This window comes from Ascidiella aspersa, chromosome 4, assembly GCF_963924565.1.
Source record: "Ascidiella aspersa chromosome 4, kaAscAspe10.2, whole genome shotgun sequence".
Classification (NCBI taxonomy): Eukaryota; Metazoa; Chordata; class Ascidiacea; order Phlebobranchia; family Ascidiidae; genus Ascidiella; species Ascidiella aspersa.
The window spans coordinates 16,908,444-16,931,636 of NC_139450.1; the positions used below are offsets into that span (position 1 = coordinate 16,908,444).

The 23,193-nt window shown below is 36.1% G+C and overlaps 1 protein-coding gene across 1 annotated transcript; it reads left to right on the forward strand.

Annotated features, from left to right (window-relative positions):
- The first annotated feature begins 7,562 nt into the window (after positions 1-7,562).
- Positions 7,563-21,193, forward strand: LOC146148420 (mitochondrial inner membrane protein OXA1L-like). Its single transcript, XM_083387360.1, has 7 exons — positions 7,563-7,723; positions 10,151-10,438; positions 18,976-19,162; positions 19,246-19,422; positions 19,806-19,970; positions 20,080-20,222; positions 20,364-21,193. The coding sequence occupies exons 1-7, from the start codon at positions 7,659-7,661 to the stop codon at positions 20,545-20,547; spliced, it is 1,209 nt and encodes a 402-aa protein (XP_083243486.1). The 5' UTR covers positions 7,563-7,658; the 3' UTR covers positions 20,548-21,193.
- The last annotated feature ends 2,000 nt before the right edge of the window (positions 21,194-23,193 follow it).

Sequence of the window (23,193 nt, forward strand, 5' to 3'; positions counted from 1 at the left end):
CGTCAACAACGCTGATAACAATCCACACTCTACAACAGCCGTAAGCAGCATTCTGAACGATGCTGATAAGAACTCCCCGGACTTCAACTCTGAAAACAACGCCAACATCAAGTCAAGCACACCGAAGCTTACCAACAACTGGTCAAGGAAAAGGCTGCAACGAAGCCCAGACGAGCTTCCTAACAGCAAATCTATTAGCCTATGTGCGACCAGAATTTCGCTGACATGCCCTGGCTGCCAAGCTGAAGCTGTGGTTTCGGCTCAGTCGAAAACTTTCGTTTGCTGGAGTTGTTCCAACAAGTATTCCGTGGCAATGAAGTGCTGCACGGACAAGTTATTTCTGGTCGAAGAGGTTAAAGAAACATGTCAATGTCCTTCATGCGAAGGGACATTGAGACGTATGCCGTGCTACGATGAGCTCCAGCCAGAATACAAGACGAAGAAAGATGTGCTTGATTGCATAGAGTGCGAAATGTACTCTGTTGTCTGTAATTGTTTTACTGTTAACTCGCTACAAGGTTACCATGTGTAAAGCGTGTAGTAATACCCACTGCAAGTATAAGATAGTCAACTGTAGTTGCGGGAAAAAGCATTCCTGTCTTATGGGTCCCAATAAAGCGTTTAGATGTGAATGTGGCATGGAGTACGAATGGGACATAGATATTGGTGTCGAACTCGTTTAAATACTATTTTTATGTCTTTAAATATTATTTCACACAACGTTCGAGGTTTAAACATCGCTATGAAAAGAAAATCGATTTTTAATTTTTTACGTCGTAAAAAGTGTCACGTTGCCCTTTTGCAGGAAACCCATGGTAGTGCTAAGCACGAAAAGTTATGGGGTATGGAATGGGGAGGGGAAGCGTTTTGGGCGCACGGCACCTCAAGCAGTAGAGGGGTGGCAATACTAATCGACAAAAACTTATCCTATTCCGTCTCAGGCACACGGGTAGACCAAGAAGGTCGATACTTAATGGTTGAAATTACAATAAATGCAACCCCAATAGCAATTGTTAATGTTTACGCGCCGAATAAGGACGATCCAGAATTTTTTATCAATTTATTCGCCGTACTTGACAGCTTTTCCGATGCCCCAATAATCATGGGAGGGGACTTTAATCTAGTTCTGGACAATGTCCTAGATCAAAATGGAAGTAAAAACATCGTAACCGAAAAGCAAGAGAAAGTCTTTGCAATATATGACACATTACAAATTAACAGATATTTTTCGCCACAAATTTCCAACCGTTAAAAGTTAGATCTCTCGTCGAAAACGTTAAAAATGTAGACATAGTCCCCGGTATAATGTCCGACCATAATATGGCAACTCTAGGGGCTGACATTAACCCAGCACCACGCGGTAGAGGCTACTGGAAATTTAATACATCACTATTAAATGACCAGCGTTACAAGGATAAAATAAGAAAGGTAATCACTTATTATAAAGCGGAAAACCATATAGGCGAAACCGACCCACATGTAAGATGGGACGCCTTGAAAGCAGTTGTTCGGGGAGAAACTATTAGATATGCGGCCGAACTGAAACGAAGGCTAAATATTAAGCAAATCGATTTGGAAAAACTGATTGGCGAGACGCAAGACGCTATTTTAAAGAACTCTGAAACAGAATTAGGCCCCTTGCACGAAAAATTGTTCAAACTTAAATCGGAACTCGACCAACTAATGCTGCGCCAAACTAAAAGCGCCATAACGCGAAGTAGGGCTCCCTGGGCAGAGGAGGGCGAGAAAAATACAAAATACTTTTTAAATTTATTAATTTTTTTTTATTAACAGACTTTTTTAGATGATAAAATAATAACTGACCAAAGCAACATTTTGGACGGCCTAGTTGACTTTTACAAACAAAAGGGAGATCTATTGAACAAAACCTTAATCGCATCGAAATTAAAAACACTAATCTCCCGAAAATTAAGGCAGAACAATCAAAACTATTAGAAGCGGAAACAACAGAAGCGGAATTCTTCACTGCTCTCGGCAACATGGGTAAAAATAAATCCCCAGGGCAAGACGGTTTTCCAGCAGAGTTTTATATCACATTTTGGGAGAATATCAAATGCGTCTATATGGCAGCTTGGCGACATACAGTAAATACAGGTTGGCTATCAGCTTCTCAGTCAGAAGCAGTGGTAACTCTACTTCCAAAAGCTTATAAAGATTCAACCGGGAAATTTTAGACCGATAACGCTTTTGAATGTAGACTACAAAATTGCTTCAAAAGTAGTTAACACCAGGATCCGAAGTGTACTAAACGACATTATCTCGCCTGCGCAAAATGGTTTTATTCCAAAACGATACATAGGCACTAATATTCGTCTTTTGTTCGATATCATTGACTGCGCCGACTATTACGATATACCTGGCGCGATACTGTCTTTAGACATGTTCAAGGCCTTTGACACGGTAAACTGGGACTTCATATATATAGCCTTTTAGCTGCTTTCGGGTTCGGGGACAAGATTATTTAATTGATCGAATGTTTTTATTAAAATCCTTCGTGCGTAATTGTTAACAACAACTTTTTGTCAAAATCGTTTAACGTTGAACGTGGCGTACGCCAGGGAGACCCTCTCTCTCCAACTTTATTTGTCCTGTGCATTGAATGCCTTGCCACTGCGTTCAAACAGGGCCGCCAAAACGGCATCACAATAAATGGAAAAACGGCATCACAATTAAATGGGCATCACAATAAATCCCTATTTGCTGACGACACTACATTATTTCTATCGGGTAGTGATCAGGATTTTACAGAAGTCTTTCGGATTATCGACGACTTCGGCGAAATGTCAGGCTGCAAGGCCAACATGTCCAAATCAAACGCCTTTTTTATCGGAACAAATCGTGAAAACTGTCACAAACCCATGGAACAAATTTTTTGTCTGACGTTAATGATAATGACGTCATAAAACAGTGACAGTATGACGTTATAGAATGGCGATTGCAGGACGTGATAAAAAAACTAATTAAAAACAGCCTAATACGTCCAGCAAAAGCGACCACGTGCGTCGTCGACAATCCTGTCAGGCGCACGCTGCGAAACCACGGTGTGCAATCGTTAACTTCAGGCAACAAAAACAAACCAAGACCGTGAAATATGTGTGATTAATTGTGGTAGAATCACACATAGTTCGACTATCAGCAGCGCAGTTTTCAAGTTCCGAGCGCTAAACTACAAGCACGTTGTTCGCTACCTGCAATACTAAACGACAATGTTTTTTTCCGGGTGTTATTATGCCACGATTAGCGCAACATCTGCGCAGAGCCGTGTGCCAAGTCAGCTAACTTACAAGCTGTGGTTGAGGGGAAATAAGTTGTGTCCATTGCACGCCTAGCACGTGGTCTTAGAGTATGCTTAAAGAGCATAATTTTGTGTTAACTATCATTACTTAAAAATGGAGACTTTGAAACGCGCACGACAGTCACTATTATACCTCATTTTAAAAATCTGCTTCAGTTAAACAAATATCGATGTTACACCAACCGGATATTAGCGCAGAGACCGATTAGCGAGGAACATGCTGCGTATAACTCGACGTTTTTTTAGCGAGAGAAAAAAAAGAAGGTTTGACTTGCTAGTTAGTCAACCTGAACAAATAACGAAAGAGAAAAACTATCCAGCGTTTACGGTCGACCAAACAAACGACGACAAACGAGGTTTGCGCTCGATTTTGGAAATTTGGTTTCGCATTAGATTAAGACGCGTGACCCAATTACTTAAAAAGCACGCCGCATCGAACAGTTTGTTAAACCATGACAAAAACGAACAACAAACGATAATATCACTTACAAAAAGGGGGTAAGAACTCCCGCCCCCCTGGATACGCCACTGGGGGCAATGGATAATGTATAATATTATTAACCTTCATAAGTATTACACTTTTAAATAATACTAATAATCGCATTTTTTAATTCCAGGGGGGCAAGTGCCCCCCTTGCCCCTCCGTGCGGGCGCCCATGTGCACGTCCCTGATTATTTTATATGTTTTGATCAGTTTTTGCAGGAAGGCCAAACAATCAGAAATTTTACCAAGATCTGTTCTAAAAAAGTTCGATTGCTATTTGTTTTCATACTGTACTTATGAGTTGGTATACATTAAGAGAAATATAAGGCAATTTACGTACGGCCTATTTATAACCATGTAACTTATATAACAGTTTTAAATCTATAGTGCTATTTTGGTTTTCTTCTATGTTTTGGCCTACTTTTGTAAAATATTTTTAACCTATAAGGCGCCCTGTATAGCATTATTTAAATTATGACGTCACGTTGTGACGTAACTTGTGACAATATCTCTGAATATTTTTATGCACCCCTTAAACACAAATCCTTGATCCGGCATTTCCACACAACAAGGCAATTCAATTATATTTTATTAGTGGGGTCCCTTTTGCCCCGCGTAAAAATCGAAAACAAAGGTTAAGTTATTCAGAAGGTATGCTTATTTTAGTTGTTTTTTAGCATAGGAGTAACTTTCAGTAACACCTTTCAGTTGTTACCCTACTCATCAAAAAATATTTTGTGAAACTCGAAATATAGCATTTATCCCTTTAGGGGTCCGTTTGGCCTCGCCTTCCCCTAATTCACATCCGTTTTTGAATGTCGATAGCGGTGGTTTTCATTTAGATCGAAAATCACAACACAACCCCTATAAGTGGTGCTGGGCGAGCACAGAAAACACTGGGTATTATTCGTTACTCCAGTTTCAAAGCAGTACGTTGGAAACGCAAGCCTTAACCTCGCAAAGCCGAACGCTTAATCACAAATACACCCAATTTATAGCCACAACTCTATTTTGTTTGGACCCGCTCTTTAACGAACAGGCAGGCGAACACGTTGTTATATTGAATTTTCCGGTTCTGGTTCGGTTCGGGTTCAAGATTTTTTTAGGAATCCAGTTGAGTTCCAGTTTCGGTTCGGAGCAGTTCAAAAGTTCCTGTCAATCTTTGGTTTGAAATATTAAAACCGGTTTATAAAGTTCCGGTTCGGGTGCAGTATAAGCAGGGTTGCCATACCGTCCTTATTTCTAAGATTTGTCCTTATTTTGAAAGGCTATAGGTCTTAGAAATCCTTACTTTCGACTTGCGTCCTTATTTTGTCTTATTTTTACCAACTACAGAACTTCGGTCGTTTTCCTCGGTTAACCAGTATTGAATAATTGTATTGTAAAATTATGCTTTTACCCGAGTTTTTATGACATCATAAATGAAAAGGTACTCCCGTCCCCGTGGTGTACAAGTCTCAGGATTTTACTTCGAAGTGGTGAGATAGGTAGGGCAGTGGTACAACAGTTTTGGCTGCTGTACCAGGATACAGCAGCTAACGACATTTTAGAAGTAAACAGCAGTTACTGCAGTTTAGGCTACAGCAGAATAGGGTGCGGCGAAGGCAGCATTTTTTGCGAAGTTGGTAATGGGGAAATGGGTGCAGTGTAGTCGACACTTCGATTAAATCAGTAAAGCTATAGGCATGAGTGGCCAACACTTCGATCGCGATCGACCGTTTTATCGCCACATTTGATCTGGTCGATCGCGTTATGTGTCGGATTTTAAAAATAGCGTTTTTTTAAGCAACATTACCAGGAGTATAGACCGCGAAACAAACCACAAACCTTGATAAATTGCTGGAGCAGATTGTTTCTGGCAAAAAAGTATGGAATGTGATATGACACGGCTCGTATAAATACAATGCATGTCCAAAATCGTTTTTTCTAAATGCTAATCTAATTTTTCGGTGGTCCTTATTTTTGGTCCATGTCGATGGCAACCCTGAGTATATGTCTAAAAAAGTGGGTCAATAAATGTAGAGAATAATTAGTAAATTGTACTGTAACTCGTATTTCATCTAAGTTTATAACGTATTAAAAAAAAAAAAGCAGCTCATTATAAAAATATCTAAAAAGTAAAAATTCAACTTTTATTGGTGCCATCATAGAGCACTAATAATTTAGAGCACTAACCGAACCTGAACCAAAGATTTTAGGGAGCCTAACCGGAACTGAACCGTATAATACAAAAGAACCTGAACCTTAACCGAACCCGAACCTGTAAACAAAAGCGGTTCACTTCAGCGTGACGTCACAACCTGTATTTTACAGAATAATGTTCGAAATTTCATGAAAATAATATATGTATTGATAAAATATAAAATATTGATTAAATTTAACGATTAGTTTTTGTTTTTTTAAGATATTTCAACAATGAGTTGTTACAATTTCTCTATATTTTTAAACCACATTTTTAGATTGAACGCAACTTATATTGTATCCGAACCGGAACATTATGAACCGGTTTTGAAATAACGATGGTCGAACCGGAGCTGAACCAGAACTTTTAAATTAATCGAAACTGAACCGGATTCCGAACAAATCCTTGAACCCGAAACAAACCTGAATCGGAAGAGTCAAACGGTTCGACTCCCTGAAAAAAATCCTAAACTCGGTGGGCATAAGATAGTTTCTCGTCCATTGTATGTAGGATTGTTACGTCACAAATTGAGGTATTGGGACCTGAAGCGTCTATAATTATTAAATTAACGCACATTAATTGGGGGTTAGGGTGCTGGTTAGCGTTTGGGTTCGGCTTGGTCAAGTATTATTAACTTATTTTATTTTTGTACATCGCGTGTTTTTACTTGATTTGGTTTTCTTTTGTGTATTTACGTGGTCTTACGCGAGTCCCGATCCCGAGTCCGACACCAGCAATAGGCTACAAACCGACCCCGTCGAGTCCCGAGGCCTAGTCCGACTCCGCAGCCCTGGCTATCGCTGCCTTTGAGCAATTTAAAAACTTAAAAATAGTCTTCTCCAGTAGAGCGTTTACAACTTGTCACGCCTCACGTGTGACGAATTGTTATACCATTGTCATTTCGGCGAAATCATTTTTTTTATTTTTTTTTTTATATTTAAAAATACGTTTACCACAATTTTTATTTCGCATATCGCACATTAGCGCCAAAGAAAGGCAAAATAAACAACTTTCCGAACCGAGGAATATTTCTAAATTCTAACACAATATAACAGGGACATACCTTAACATTAATCCGCTTTCATTTTTATGCAGCGTTTCAGGTATTTTCAACGAAATGGGTTTTCGTAGAACACTCGTTTTACTGCCATATACGGCCTATTATGATTGGCGAAGCGCACATTGGCGAGAAAGTAACGCAAAATAAAACAACTTTCCGAACCGCGGAATTTTCTTAAATTTTAACACAACAGAGCAGACACGTGTCTTAACTCAAATCCACTTTCATTTTCATGCAGCGCTTCAGGTATTTTCAACGAAATGGGTTTTCGTAGAACACTCGTTTTACTGCCATATACGGCCTATTGAAAGCGGATTAATGTTAAGGTATGTCCCTGTTATATTGTGTTAGAATTTAGAAATATTCGTCGGTTCGGAAAGTTGTTTATTTTTCCTTTCTTTGGCGCTAATGTGCGATATGCGAAAGAAAATTGTGGTAAACGTGTTTTTAAAAATACAAAAAAAAATAAAAAAAATTATTTCGCCGAAATGACAATGGTATTGTTATTGCATTTTTGGAAGGCCGTTTCGAACTTGCTTAGTATTTCGGTTTGTCAATACTTTTTACCTGCCTAATTACAAATCTTTAATTCCTATGTAACGAACCAGCAACAATTATGTATCGCATTGATGCTTTGCGATTAGCAAATATTGTAAAAAAACGAGGATTTGGTCAGTTGCGGTAAGTATAGATTTAGGCTTGCCATTTTTTAGAAACGTAAATCCGGGACGCATTTTGAAAACTGCAAATAAACTTAATGTAGACCTAATACAAAATAATTTAGTGCAAATAATTAACTTAATGGGGTTGTGATTGTTTTATATTTTGTCAGGGGGTATTTTTTAGGGCCCTAGTTTTAAGGGTGGTTTGTCTAAGTAATTTAAATTGTAGCCGAAAGTATTGTCTGTATTGTGAATAAATGAGTTGAGTAAATACTTTCTACAATTAAAGTAGGATGCGGCCCTCATGAAAGCAGCAACAATTTTAGGCCGTACATGTTGGCAAAGGCGCTGTGTCCATAATAAATTCGTATTCCCCGGACCAAATCATTCTCAAGCATAAGTTAAACAAAATACAAGATTCCATTAAGCTGGCCTGTTAAAACTATTACATAGTAGGTTGTATTCTGCGTCATTTGCTTGAGGGGCGTGTTATTGCCGATGATTTAAAAAGGTAATTTATCATGTTACTAAAAAGTAATGTTTGGCTTAAGTGCTAACTAGTGTGTAAAGTCGTAAACATTTTAATTTTTGCTAAATAAAACATTTTAATTTCTCTAATCGTTAATTGTTATAAAGCATATATGTTGGTCGTCCCTTGACTATGTTTTGCTTATTGTGCCTGAAATGGGTTAACTAAATGATTCCCCACAAATGGAGTCACATTCTCTACCCTGTGTGGAAGCAGCATTTAATCGGATGACGTGTTATAATTTATCGCATTTATCTGCGTGACGGTGAAACTTCTAAAAAGTCTTCGCAAACTAAAATTTTACATTTGTTGAAACAAAATTGCAAATAATGTGTGCTTATTTGAAATAAAATGAATAAATACCCAACAGCTAAGCACGTCAAACATCATTTACGTAACGAAAACCAGTGACATAAATCGATAGGGAACCACTCACTAACGTAAAACCTTAAGTTGTATAGCAGCCATTGTTCGCACGTGATATTCAGCAAATACGTAATCCTGGTACCATACTGCGTACCTACAACGTAAATCTCATTTGAAACTGAAAATTGGTTACTATTAAAACTGCCGCTTCAAATGCGAAATTTTGCGAACTTTACCTAAATTTTTGCGCGGTAACAAACATCAAGAAGTTTTTAAACATAAGTCTTAAGTTGGAAACATTAAAACTTATTTTTGTTAAGGCAATCAGTATGTTATGACTTCAATTTGATTGTAATGCTGAAAACTCGCGACATTCATCGATCCAGAATTACTAACAAACGTTAAACTTTAGGTTGTAACAGCAATTGTTTAGACTTGCGTAATATTCAAGCAAATAATATCGGCACCATACTGCGTCACACGTGAAAAAAATCCTTGAAAATTAAAATTGCTTAACGGTGACCGGTTCGCGACGGCGCTCGCTTACCTTCCTCAAAAAGATATCTCTGAGCAATTTTGAGAAAGAATTGCTAAATGCCTTTCTCAATAGTTTTACATTTTTTAATTTTTTTCTTAAATTTGAAAAATCCGGGACAAAATGGTTAACCAGGCGGGACACCGGGCCAAGGCCTTAAAACCGGGACGTATGGCAAGCCTATATAGATTACCGAATATTTTAAGGCAGAAGCTATTTATTCCGACAACAAAATCGGTATATAATAATCAAATAGCCATTAGCACTTTCTGAGTCTATAACCAAGTAATTTTATAGATTAACGAAAATAAATTATGAAAATAACGCAAAATTCTGGGAATTCAGTTTACCAAAAACACCAGAACACAAATCGGGGTGCTGGTCTAGAATCCTTCCACAATTATGAAATCAACGCACAATATACCAGCGCCCAAATCAGTCTATATCCACTAAATGGAATATTTTTTTGACTTGTCAAAATCGTTTACAAAATTTACAAAAGCTGTAGTGAGCTTTTTGAAACTGTAGTCAGTTTTAATTTTTATTAAAATTTAGTTATGAATGACAACATTTTACCTGTATTGTGTCTTCATTTTGCACACTAAAATGTCATTGCTATAAAAAAAATTCTGCTAGAACAGCACTTTCCATAACACCACTTAAATAATGACAGGACTTGTGATGTCATATGTAAGATGTGCTATGCCCACCATCCTAAAAACCATTAAATTCTGAATCCACCCAGGAATGCAACATTGTCCTGCCATATAAAACGAATTGCTTTTTATGGCTACTGAAAAAATACAGTTGGCTCACACTGCTATTAACATTTTTGGATTGCTTGAAGCAACATATTGTAAAAATTCAAATGTTTGGTGCTTTGTATTTTGTAAGGTTTGTATAGCACAGTAAAACCAATAAACCAAACATTACATTATTAGGCCTATTGTATCATAAAATCCATTCCATAGTTGTGTGTTTATAGTTCCATCAACATATTTACTTTTATTTTTAAGGAGAAAAAACGTTTCTTCAGTAAAGTCACTTTCCCCAAATGCACTTCTTCTTCATCAAAATGTGAGTTGCCTTTCACACCAGCATTCATTTTCCACAAGTCAATCAGCATATAACCAAGATGGAATTATCAATACAGAACAGTTTGTTGAAACACCGATCGTCCCAAACAATGATTTAAACTCAATACTCCAAATTGGTGAAACCACTGTAAATAATTTTTCATTGGAGACAGGTGACTTGCTTTCAACAGCAGCACCCCTTCAAACAGAATGCTTAGCAGATTTTGGGTAAGTAAAAACCTTAATTTTGTATTTTTACTACCACAGTGGGGGAGCTATGTGTCACAAAAACACCTATGCCGTTGTCTGGAAATCTTTGTTCATTAAGAAGTCGTATATCATAATAAATTAGGGTTACCATATTTTCAGCACCCAAAAAGAGGACATTTTTTTACCAGCAAACCAAATTAGAATTTTTACGTTTGAGTTTGATGATGTTTTACTTTTCCTTGGTAATTGCAGGAAAAGTTTCAAAAACAGACACAAAAACAACAAATCAAATTTATTTTTCAGATTCGGCATATGAATACTTTGCCGTTACCTTAACTTTTGCCACTAAGAATTGATCATTTTGTAACGATATTGTGAAATTGGTTACACGAAAAATCATAAAAATTAAATACAACCGTTAATATGCTCAAAACTGATCCAACTAATAGGCTGTCTCTTTCTTCGCAGCATTGTGTGGCTACCTCAAAGAAAAATGCGTTAAATATTTGCATTATGGCTCATAATGCTAAAGTAAAATTACGCAATTATTAACAGTTTTTTCTCGCGCAATGTTTGCAATAACAATCAAGAAGGCAGGGCTGGAAGGGCAATTTGTTGAAAAACCTGTTTTGAACCAGCAATTTAGTATGTTTCATAGCTACAGTATTTTTTTGGAAATAAATACAATGTCTCGCCTAAAAGTCTTTTGAAAACTTGAAGCAACTAACTCAAAATGTGAAAAAGAGGACATCTGGGCATTTTTGAGCATCCTTGGAGGACCATTCAGTTTTCTTGAAAAAAGAGGACAAATCCTCCTATAAGAGGACATATGATAGGCCTATAATAAATGCTACAATGAATTAAAAAATAAGAAAAAAAATTTGTCGCATTTAGCTAAAAACGAATCAGAAGATAACTTCTATCGTTTATTAGCAAAAAGGTTTCTGAATATTTTTAAAAATAAACTCTATTTAAACTTATCAATTTGGAATCTTTTTCTAAGGTTTGTTATTGCGCAAAATTCGCATTCTTCTAGATTTACCAATTGTTAAAATCGAAATTCCAAACTTAAGCAACAGGATTTGATTTCAAACGCCAACATTTCTTACTTTGAAATCTTCTACCCAGAGTGACTAGATGACTTAACAGTATTTTGCCGCCGCCCCCTGGGAACTACGGACGCTTCCTTATTTTATAACTTTTTGTATTTACCATTGTTCCAAAATAATCTATCTTTGCCCACGCATTCGACCAATTCTAATAAAAACTAGACGGGGGTGCGGTTGTTGTATATTTTGTCAGGGGGTATATTTTCAGGGCATAGTGTTTATTTTCAATTTTTACTTTATTTTAAGTTTTTTTTTTTTTTTTAATTTTTTTTTTTAATATTTTGTATTGTGTACTTTATATTATATATTTTGTTTTTCATTTTCCTTAACTTGTTTCTGCAAGCAAAAACAGATATGGGCCGAAAACTTCCCCACTTAAAATATGCCTTTGATACGAAAGGGGTTCAAATATGGCGTAGAATTTTGGGAATGATCAAAACATATATTTGATAAATAGAATTTACGTAGATAATGCGTATGGCCATTTTATTAGATTTTGACCAGCTTACGTGTTTGAAAATCAAATATTATTATTCTCTTAAAGACTAAAAATGGTTTAACGCCTATGGTTTGCTATACTTTTGCAAACTTTTACTCAGTAATTTTTTACCATGGCTTGGTCCGAGCAATCACTGTTAAAACAGGCTTTAAATCTGTAGTTTCAAACAATATGAAAAACACAATTATGTTCTCAATACGCAAACTATTAAATCGAAAGTTTTGCTAGATGTTTAGGCCTGATGTTGGTATGCTGGTTGGAGCAAGATGCACGACAGGTGCTAACAGAGAGGCGTAGACTGCCTCAAGATTTCGCATTTAAACTTGCGGCGGTAAATACACCCTATTGACACTTAATTATTAGGCGAAGCTTATCGCAAAGCAATTGGTCGCCCGAAAAAAAGCTAACACCGCATTGAAAGCAAGCATTATAAATGAGTCGCCGATATTTTGCTTTGAACATCTCTACTCGCAATGCTTCCCTCCGTTAATTGTACGGTGGGTAAAACTTTATTCATGGCCTTACCTCTTTGTGTATTACCGCGACAATACAATGAAATACGATTTGGAGAATATTGGAAAATTCGTATTTGGAGAATATTTGCTATTTGCACCTGTTCTGTATGTTACTCCAATCCAACATATTAACACACAATTATAAGTTGTGTATAATAATATATTAACTTATGGCTTTGAAGCGAAAGGGGTTCAAATATGGCGTAGATTTTGGGAAATGATCGAAACATATATTTGATCAATAAAAATTTACGTAGATAATGCTTATGGCCATGTTATTACATTTTGTTCCGCTAGCATGTTTAAAAAGCCAATATTTTCATTCTCTTTAAATGATTTAACGTCTATGGTTTGCTATACTTTTTCAAACTTTTACTGGGTAAATTTTTACCATGCCTTGGTCTGAGCAATCACTGTTGAAACAGAGTTTAAATCTGTAGTTTTGAGCAATATGCAAACACGTTTATGTGCCTAGTAAGCCACGTTTTATATTGAAAGTTTTGCCAATTTAAATCCAATAAACGCAAGATTTATTTATTTATGACGCCATGTTATGACGTAGCTTTGTAACGTCGTCGTTAAGAATGCGTTAAACTTAAGCTTTTTGTTGTTGCGGCCCTTGTATAATTATATTTGTTTAGGCCTGGTGTTGATATGTTTGAATGGTGCAACAATTACAACAGGTGCTAACAGAAATGTGTCCACTGCCTCAAGGATTCGCATTTAAATTTGCGGTAGTAAAATATTTTGTGTTGTAAGAGCAATAGGTTTTTTTACTTAGAGATGCCTCTTTATGAAAGGCAAGTCGCATGCGCCTAGTTTTACTAGGCAAGCAACTTCGAACAAAAACGTTGCACGCGCAGGACAATGAGGCACAGCAGGGATCCCAGCAGCCGCCTCGTCGCGACGCGAGCTGAATAAAGCAAGTGAATGAAAGCATTCTATATTGAAGTTTTTCTGCCGCTAGATAGTAGTAGATAGCTGTTATGAACTAAAACGATGATGTAACATTTTGTTTTTTGTCCTCCAATTGGAGGTGCCCAAGGGTGCAGCCTCATAAACCTCTACATAGCACCTTCATACCGCTCTACGCCATGTCTGAAAATTTGAAAGATCTACGATGTTCACTTTTTCTATAATGCTCTGGACAAAAATCGGTCTGAAACATGCCATAGCAAACCATAGCAAACCATATGAAACCAAAACAAAACAACGGCAAAAACAAGATATGTCCCGAAAATAAATTTTCGGCCCATATAATTTGTCAGTTAATAAAAGTACAGGGTTGGGCTTAAGCACTCGCCCGCTCGCCAATGCGAGTGCAAATCGTTTCTGGCGAGTGCCGATTGACACCCACTCGCCCGACTGACGAGAAATTTAATTAGTTGGTGTAGGACAACTTGTGTTAAGCACCACTGCTAAGCGAAATATAACTTAGCACCAGTTATTTCCCTAAACACTAAGGCGCAAATACATTCAACACTACATAAATAATAATGTTAATCGAAGTTACGTTCGAAGCTCGTAATAGAGACTCTTTGTCCTATTGTATGATCGTAATAAAGACTGTTTCTCATGTTTAAAAATCGTTTACGACAAACAATCAAAGGCATCATTGCTGTAGTGGTAAATAGTTATAAACTTATGAGGTTTATTGTTTGAACTTGTTCATTTTTAAATGTTTAACCCGGTCATTGACGCCCTTGGAAAGGTTTATTGGACTAGCGATGTACCCAGCGTTTTACTTTTCTGTATTAATTGAATTGTTTGCATAACAAAATTATAAGCAAGTGCTGCAGTTTTTGGTAACAAAAAGTTCGAATGCAAATGTCTTATAACAGTATTCGTAAGCAATGTTTTTTGCGCTGTTTAGAAGGACCAAAACGGCCAACTGAACACTACAATATTTTAAAATATTGCCTGCCTGTGTAACTACATCTAAGAGTTAGCAATTATTCTAAGTACATTGTTGCGATCTCTTAAAGTTCAAAGCGGTCAAAGGCAAAGCTAGAAAATAACTGTCTGTGAATACCTTTTATATGGGCTATGGCAATTATGTTTAGATACGAATCGAAACCATTGCGGACGCAAATGGTAAATTGAAATGACCCACTATAGGGCGTCGCAGCACAGACCTCTGATGCATATGGTTGTTAATTGTGCGAATAAATGGTTTACTGGTAAATTTATATTCATTTTGTCATGATTTAATGTTAACCAGTAACTATAGCGTTAGGTGAAATGTGGCGTTTTGTTTGTGGCGCGAAGCAACCTGTGGTAAAACGTCCTTGAACAGAATAATTATAATACCAAAACAAGAGAGCGCGAGAATTTTTAGAAAAATTGAAAACAGGCAGGCCGTGGCTACTGAAATATATTAGTGTTATTTTTTTTTTCAGTAAAGATTGTTAAAAAATTTCGGCTAAAAACATTGCTTGCAGCGTAAACTGCTTTATGGGCCATTAATTTGTTCATCCATGCATGGAAATAAACGCCTAGACTTTTATAAAAACTAATGTTTACATATAGAAACCATAATAAAAGGTTAACGATAACCAAAGAAATGACCGCGCTGGGACGTAAATTTGCAGACGGCGTGCCAACAAATTTGGCGAGTGTTATTTCGTCCGGGTGAGTGCTGATTGATTGTCGCTCGCCCGACTGGCGAGTGTAAATTTTTGCTTAGGAACAACCCTGAAGTATCTCACTTCTTAAGAAGGACTATTTCTTCCAAGAAGTACCATTTTGAGGGAAGATTTTTGATACTGTATATCAGTGCTTCCCAACCTTTTACAGTTCGCGACCCACTTTTCATGCAAGTTTTATTGACCCACCATGAGATATAGCCTTCTGCGTAGCGTGACCGTTTTAAAGGGGGGTGTCACACAGGGACTCATCTAGAAATATAAAAATAGAGGGTCCGTTAACCTTGGGCGAAAAACTAAAACAAGACCGTGAAATATGTGTTATTGATTTGGGTACAATAATAATTCGACTATCGCTTTGAATAATTTTGCGTTAACTATCATAACTTAAAAATGGCGACTTTAAAACGCGCACGACAGTCACCATTATACCACGTTTTAAAAACCTTCTGTAGTTAAAAAAATGCTGTTCTTATATATACATTGGGTATTAGCGCAGACAGCAAACAGCGAGGAACACCAGCTGCGCCTAACTCAGCGTTTTTTTAGCAAGAAATAAAGAAAGAAGGCTTAACTTAGGGTTGTCGGTTGTCGAACACAAACTTGCTAACCAGCCAACCTGAACGAATAACATAAGAGAAAACATATCCTGCGTTTACGGTCGACCAAACAATAAACGAAAAGCGGCGTTTTGCCTTTGATTTTTGTTTTGTTTTAAACCCTGACAAATACAAACAAAAAACGATAATATCACTTACAAAAAGGGGAAGGGGGCCCCGAACCCCAACCCCCCTGGATACACAACTGGTGTCACATGATCAGCAAACCAAATCACGTAGGGGACCTGGGGATGTGGTGTTAACTCATCGGGTTATGGGCAGATCTCGAAGAAAATTACGTTTTATGTATTTCTAGACGCTGAAAACGGCGATTAATAGATCCTTCGGCTGTTTAAAGCTAGAAAAATGCGTATCAGTTTCACACTGTTGCACTTCGTTGTGAGCAAAATTAACTACGCTTATCAACAAATTTGATGATATTTGTAGTTTGACTTTGACTATTTTATATAGCAACTCAGTATTATTATTAGGTAACTATTCAGCTGAAACTTTGCGAGAAAAATACAAACATTGTTATTACTGAAGTTAATGGTAGGATGGCCATTTATTATCAGTCCGCCTGGTGCCTATGTTTTAATCTATTTTACAATTATGACAGCCGAGCACTCCTTTTCAAGATTGGGGCTAATAAAAGCGTTCAATAGAGCAACCTGCAGCAAACAGCTTTTGACCGACGTAACACTATGAATAGACAACGGGACATTAACTATGCCGAAATGATATTACTCGGGATGACCATAGCATAAAACGTGCATCTTAACTACTGGCATACGTTCTGAAATAGGTTATGCAACACAACACATCTAATTGTTAAATATTTGTTACATTATAGGCCAGGGGCGTGCAACCTACAGCCCGCGCAACCAAAATGAGTGGCCCGCGGCGTGCTTTGGTTTTTGGCCCGCACCACAAAACATTCAGGTATAACTGTTAAAATACTGAAACTTCCTGACTGTTTTTAAGTCTAGGTCACCTTATATAGCATGATTAGCAATTTACCTTAAATAACTGCGAATAATCTTTTTGACCGCAAAGCAAATTCTAATTTCTCCACGATTAAAACCGCTTTAAACGATATCCTTTTGTTTTTACCTGAACCAACCATTGAACAATCACTGTAGTAGTAGCTGGTAACAGTGAGATTCTAGTTTGTTCATAATATTCAGTCAAAAATTCTATCAAAATTCGATGGTTGATGGAAGCAGAAAGCGAACACACAAATTCCAAAGTAATGTGACCTCTTAACAAAACATAACTTCAAAATGTGTTTTTGAAAGTGTGTAAGTTGTGTGAAAGTTGAACATGTGGATTACACTAAACGGTGTAATATTTTTTGTTTTTGAAATGCTTTTGAATAGCTACTTATGGTCCATATCACAATAATAATAAAAATGGCCGTTTGATCTCAATTGAAATTTAATTGTTTTATAATTAAATTTAATGTTCATGTTAGTTGTAAAAAAACAAGAAACAAATTTCTCTCTGCGCAGTTAAAAAGTAGTTTTTGTACCGCAAACCACTCGATACAATAAGTTTCCACAGCTGCGAACATTTTTCCCTTCAAGGATGGCATTTTTCGGTTCAACGTACGTGTGTGAACATTTTTTTTAGAACAGGGGTTTATGAAATCTGACTGACTAATGTACACCTGGAGAATGACTTTGGGTTGCCAAAACCTCAATTCAAGAGAACCTGGATAGGGTGGTTGGAAAAGCAAGCTAGCTTCAAAGCTGTCTTTAAGTGATTTTAAAAACTTTTCCGTTGATTTGCAATAAACTTTGTGGTATAGTCACTAACAGGTAGTCGACGAGATATATGCAAGTGGCCCGTGGTCTATTCTGAATACACATATTTGGCCCGGCAGTATGAAAGGTTGCACACCCCTGTTGTAGGCGATCGACATATCTTAAACCATGTATTACCGGATTATTACCCTTTTTGCCTGATAAGTCAAACAAATTATCCACCATTAAATGAGCCACATCGTTTTACATCCTGGTTGAATACCCATTATTGTTTTAGATCAACCTTTATATATGCCTTATGCAAACGAATAAATATCTCAGACGAATATGGTGAAAAACATTTCTTGGCAATGTTTTTTTTTAATTTTTTTTTGCAAAAGTTTTACTATTAAATGCATTTTTAATTTTAGAATTGATTTATTTGTTATATCATAAAACTAATAATAGTGCATTTTATTGCTTTTTAGTTTCTATATTAGGATTTCTACAATGTAGTGAATCTCATTTTTTTCCAAAATGCACAAAATACGAGAAAAAGTTGTGCTGTCGTTATGACGTCATAGTTCGAGGGAATTATTTTGCTAAATCTAAAAAACATAAATGCTATTTTAAAATAATTAGAAAGGGATTAGAATAAGCTAAAATGGAGGTTAAGAAACAAATTTGGCGGATTTAACTTTTAACATGATGTCATCAAAGCGTTAAATAGCAATAAATTGGGGCACTTATTTTAAACCAAGATGAAGTAAACATAGGGTACATAAGGCATTATATTTAATTACCCTAAAAAAACATATAATTTTCTCAAAAAAAAATTGCGACTATGTAACATTACTTAGCTTTTCTTGAATTGCTATAAACATCTCAACAACAAACAACATAGGACATGTCACCCCTATCCCGTAATCTCCATGTTCTCTATTTTGTAGCATGTTTTACAAGCTCGTTATTACAGTACTTAAGAGAAGATGAGCACTCGATAGTGCCAGAAGCTTACTTAACAGAATTTTGTCACACCACAATTTAGGGGATACATTTCTACATTAAAGCTGATAAACCCAGATTTAGATTGCAACCTAAGGTTTTTCACATAGTATTTCTACTCATGAAATTGGCGCCTAAATTGTATATTATTTGAGCTTTGAAATGTTTGCCATTCTTTTTGTGATTACCTTACATCTGGCCTGGTTAACACTTTTCTTATTAAATGTCCGATGACTGATATGCTGTCTGATTAACAATTCCTTTCTAGTCTCAAATTTTTTTTTTACTATTTAGGACGTTAAAATAAGGAAAATACAGATGGGATTGTTATAATGCAACACCCATGTCCATAGAAATTACTAAGCTCTGCTTATATTTAAATTCTACTATTATTTAATTACTTCAACGATAGTATTATAAAATATACAATTTATTCAGCTTGGGTGGTTCCTATTTGCCTCATCATGTAATACAATACATTTTGGATTTCATCCACTCTCAAGCAGGACTACACTGGATACCAACCCTGATGATTGCAACTGTAACATGTAGATTAATTGCCTTGCCTGCATATATAAAAATGAGGCGGTTTGTTGTTCATTCTAACAATAATTTACCACAGCAGGTTAGACTTTATTTTCACCATTTTTTTTTATCTCTGTATATTAATATTTAACTTAGATTTTTGTATTGGGTTGTTGTTCACAGCTAAAATTGCAACAAGAAGTGAATTATGCAAACGGTTTTGAAAAGCAGAGGAAGGCAGCAGAATACATGAACTTTATGCACGAAAAGCAAATTAATCCACTTAAGCCACTACTTTACCAAATGCCAACAATGGTTACTTTTATGTCATTTTTTGCTGCTTTAAGAGGGATGGCTGAGGTTGGTTTATTGATTTTGTGTTACTTTTAAGAAGCATCACATTGCAGATTTCTGAGGTTTTATTCTATCATAGAGTAACATTGTTGCCAGATCCTGTGTTTGTTATAATTTGTTTTTAATCTTTGTTGAGTTTTGTCTTGTTTTATTTCAACAGTACAGTAAACCAAAATAAGTTTTTCACAAGCTATACGAGAGTTGGAAGTAATAAACACCATAATGTGAAAAAAGTTTGCATTACTTAAATCCTATTCTGTATTGTTTGTGCAAAATCTTTTAACTTTGAAGTGTCAGTTTGTTTGTTTTTACTATTTTATAACTAGCCATCCATTCTGTTAATCTTTCTGGTTAGTGACAAAGAGCTTAATTGAGCCTGCATATTTTAGGTTAGTTATCCCAGCCTCACAACTGGTGGAGTATTGTGGTTTCAAAATCTCACACTGGCTGATCCTTACTATTTATTACCTATATTGGCTTGTACATCAATGCATCTCATTATACGCTTTGGGGCAGCATCCGCTGAAGTTGGTCCTGCAGAAAGCATACCATGGGTAGTATTTCATTGTTTTTTTTGTGAAGTGTATATAATGTTTAGCCATTTTAAGATTTTTCCTAATGTACTCAATTTGTTTGATATTATTTAAAAAATACTTTTTTAAGATGAAAGCAGTTCTAATGTGGAGTCCCTTCGTGATACTGCCCTTTTTCTTTTTTCAACCCTCAGTGATGTTCATATTTTGGATGACCAGCAATGCGTTTTCAGTACTTCAAATGTTTTTATTTCGTAATGAAGCAGTACAAAGGTAACACCCTACCCATTCAATGTATTTCAAATCGTTTGATTAGTTTATGTGCATAACTATTCTAATATGATCTTGTTATGTGTACATTTTTTTTTAAATTGCACATATTCAACTTTCTTACCATCTTGGATAACATTGCAGATATTTCAAGATTCCCGAATTAATTAAGCATCCTAAAGCTGTGATGGACAATTTTCGTGCGCTAATGGTACCATCAAAAATAAAAATGGTTCGCAGGCAGCAAGAGCGAGAAGAGGCATCTAAGAAAGTACAACGACATCTTGACCAATTACGAAAGTTTTCTAAAGACAAAGATGTCCACTAAAGACTAAACCTACTTTTTGTGACGTTTACAAACAATCAAATATTTTAAATAAAAAAATAATTTTTGGAAGTGCTTTGATATTTTTCCACCGATATTCGCAATAACCCGAATTGTGATACGTGTTAGAAAATCAACTGCTTAAGTGTTTGCGAAACCACGAAAATTTAAAGGTTACAAATTCCTACTAACTAAGAAATATATGTCTATTCGTAACACCAAAATAAAACAAGATCGTGGGCTTAATTTAATGCGTAAATGACCTGAAACTAGGAATCTTCAAAAAAGTAACTTGATTACAACGCTGATTCAGACTAGTTAAGATTTCCAAAACTTTTATAAAAGTATTTTGTTTTACGAAAACTGTGAAAAGTATGTAAAGCAATGCTTTTAAATAAACTATACATGACAGCGAAATTATCTGTTTCCAATAATGTTTGTCTTTGCTCCAACCTCTTAATTGTACGCGTCTAAGAATTTCGTGTTTTTCAGCGATGCTACGTAAAATTAATCATCGACTTCTGGTTTGTAAAGTATTTAAGCGCTGATTTTTTGCCAAACAAGCAGTCACACTGTTTACTCGTGGAGTTTGGTAGCGCAGGTTCTCGGAGTTGTTATTATTGAACATAAATACAGCTGTAAGCACCGATTTAGTACCGTTTGTTTTTAGCAATAAATATTTCTTTCATTGCGGTCACAACCCACTTTTAGGTGACCCCGGCGTGGTTTGAACACGCAAACCTTCTAACTTACCAACAATCTGAAATAATTTATATCAACCTTTTGAATAGAATTAAATTTATTTATGTCCTACGCTTCGCACCTGTTGTATAGAGCGACGGATGTCTGTGTTTTATTGTGATTATAGGGTGTTCGCCTATAGCCCTATAGCAAAGTACTATGTAGGCTACAATTAGTCTAATATGTTAGGGGTATATCATCTTTTCATATTCTAAAGAGAGACTCGCGAAACGAGGACAAATAGTACAATGCAAATGGAGTATTATTTGATTTTAACAACCAAAAACTTCAAAACATTATTTCACAATAAATATTTTATTTATAATAAATATTTTTTTTATTTTACAATAAATATTTTTTGTAATAGCCTATGCAAAGATGAGGTAGCCTATTTGGGCATTTAGTTTCCTGGATAAGACCATTAATTTTTCTACAAATAAAGAGGACAAATTATTTTAAAAGATCGAGGCTTTACGGATATGGTAGTGTGGGGCACGAGTTTAGTAGAAGTTTCTGACTCTCGTTTTAAGGTTGCTTGAAGGTTGCGTGCGTATAACTCGTTAGCCAACCACAATACCTCTAGTGATTATTAATTGTATTATCTGATAAGCGAAACACCCAGTTGAAACTATAGAAGGCGGACAATCAACACTGTTAACAACACAGCGCTGTGAACAGCACAGTGCTGTCAACCGCACAACACGTTAACTGAGAAGAGGTCTTGTTTACAAGCGGATAGCGGCCTTAACTAGCCACAGACAATCGAACTGCTGACCGCCGAGATAATCGCGGAACAGCACATTTAGCATTTACACTTTGGTGCGATAAATCTGGGGCATAAGCCGTTACAGCGTAAATTGCACAATAAACACAAGATCTCTTAGTCGGTAAATAGCCGTGCGCTACAGTAGCCTTTGTGGGTTTTGACAACTATGGAAGAATATTTATGGCGAAAATGTAATATCAATGTATCTAGTTAATTTAATTCTATTCAACTTTGTAATATGGCTATTGTATCATGAGTAGGCCTACCATTTATCCAAATTTTAAAACAGGATTAACGTAATGTATTCCTTACATGCGCCATTTAGCGTGGAGATGATACAGTGTTAATCTTTAATGCATCAAGTACACGTCTAACTTCTAAGATCTAAGGTATACTATTCGCCAAGTAAAACCAAATAAACGCACTTTTTGCGTTTCGTGCGATAAACTTGCTTTATAGCTGCATAATACCACACCAGTTGGTTCGAGAACAACACGGTTCTTAAACTACTTCAACTACGACGTTACTTGTGAAGTCAAATGAAACGATTTTTTATGTAGGCCTAGTTAAGTTTTATTCCTACATATATTCAGCCCAAAAGCTATATTGTATGATCTTTTGCGTCGTGTGACTGCCGTTATTTCGTTATTTGAATCCTTTATGTGCCAAATGCGTCATGTATCCTATGAATTGAAGTTTGGCCAATTTAAAACCAATAAACTCAATTTTTCGCGATACGCACAATTAAACTGGATTTTAGCTTAATATTTGCGCACGAATGTTATAGCCTATATAAAATGTTGTATAATTATCAACATTTGAGATATTGTTATCACTGCATAGAATTTAGCACACGTCTTAAATCGTCTTCCAGTGCCCAGTATATTGTCTTTACCTGTCGCGTTTTAATATTTATTTGCAACGTTTGACAAACAATAACGTAATTGTAAATTCTCTGTATCACATACTTGATTTCATTAAAACATGATTAGAGTCATTTGGTACTCCAGTCATTTTTTTTATTGATTTGAAGTCGCTTTTTGGTGTTTCTAGTAGCAAAGTTCGAACGCCACTAGCTTTTTACATTGCCTACAAATTTAGAATGTTTTGTTTTGAAAAATGTTATAACGCTAGAGAGGAAA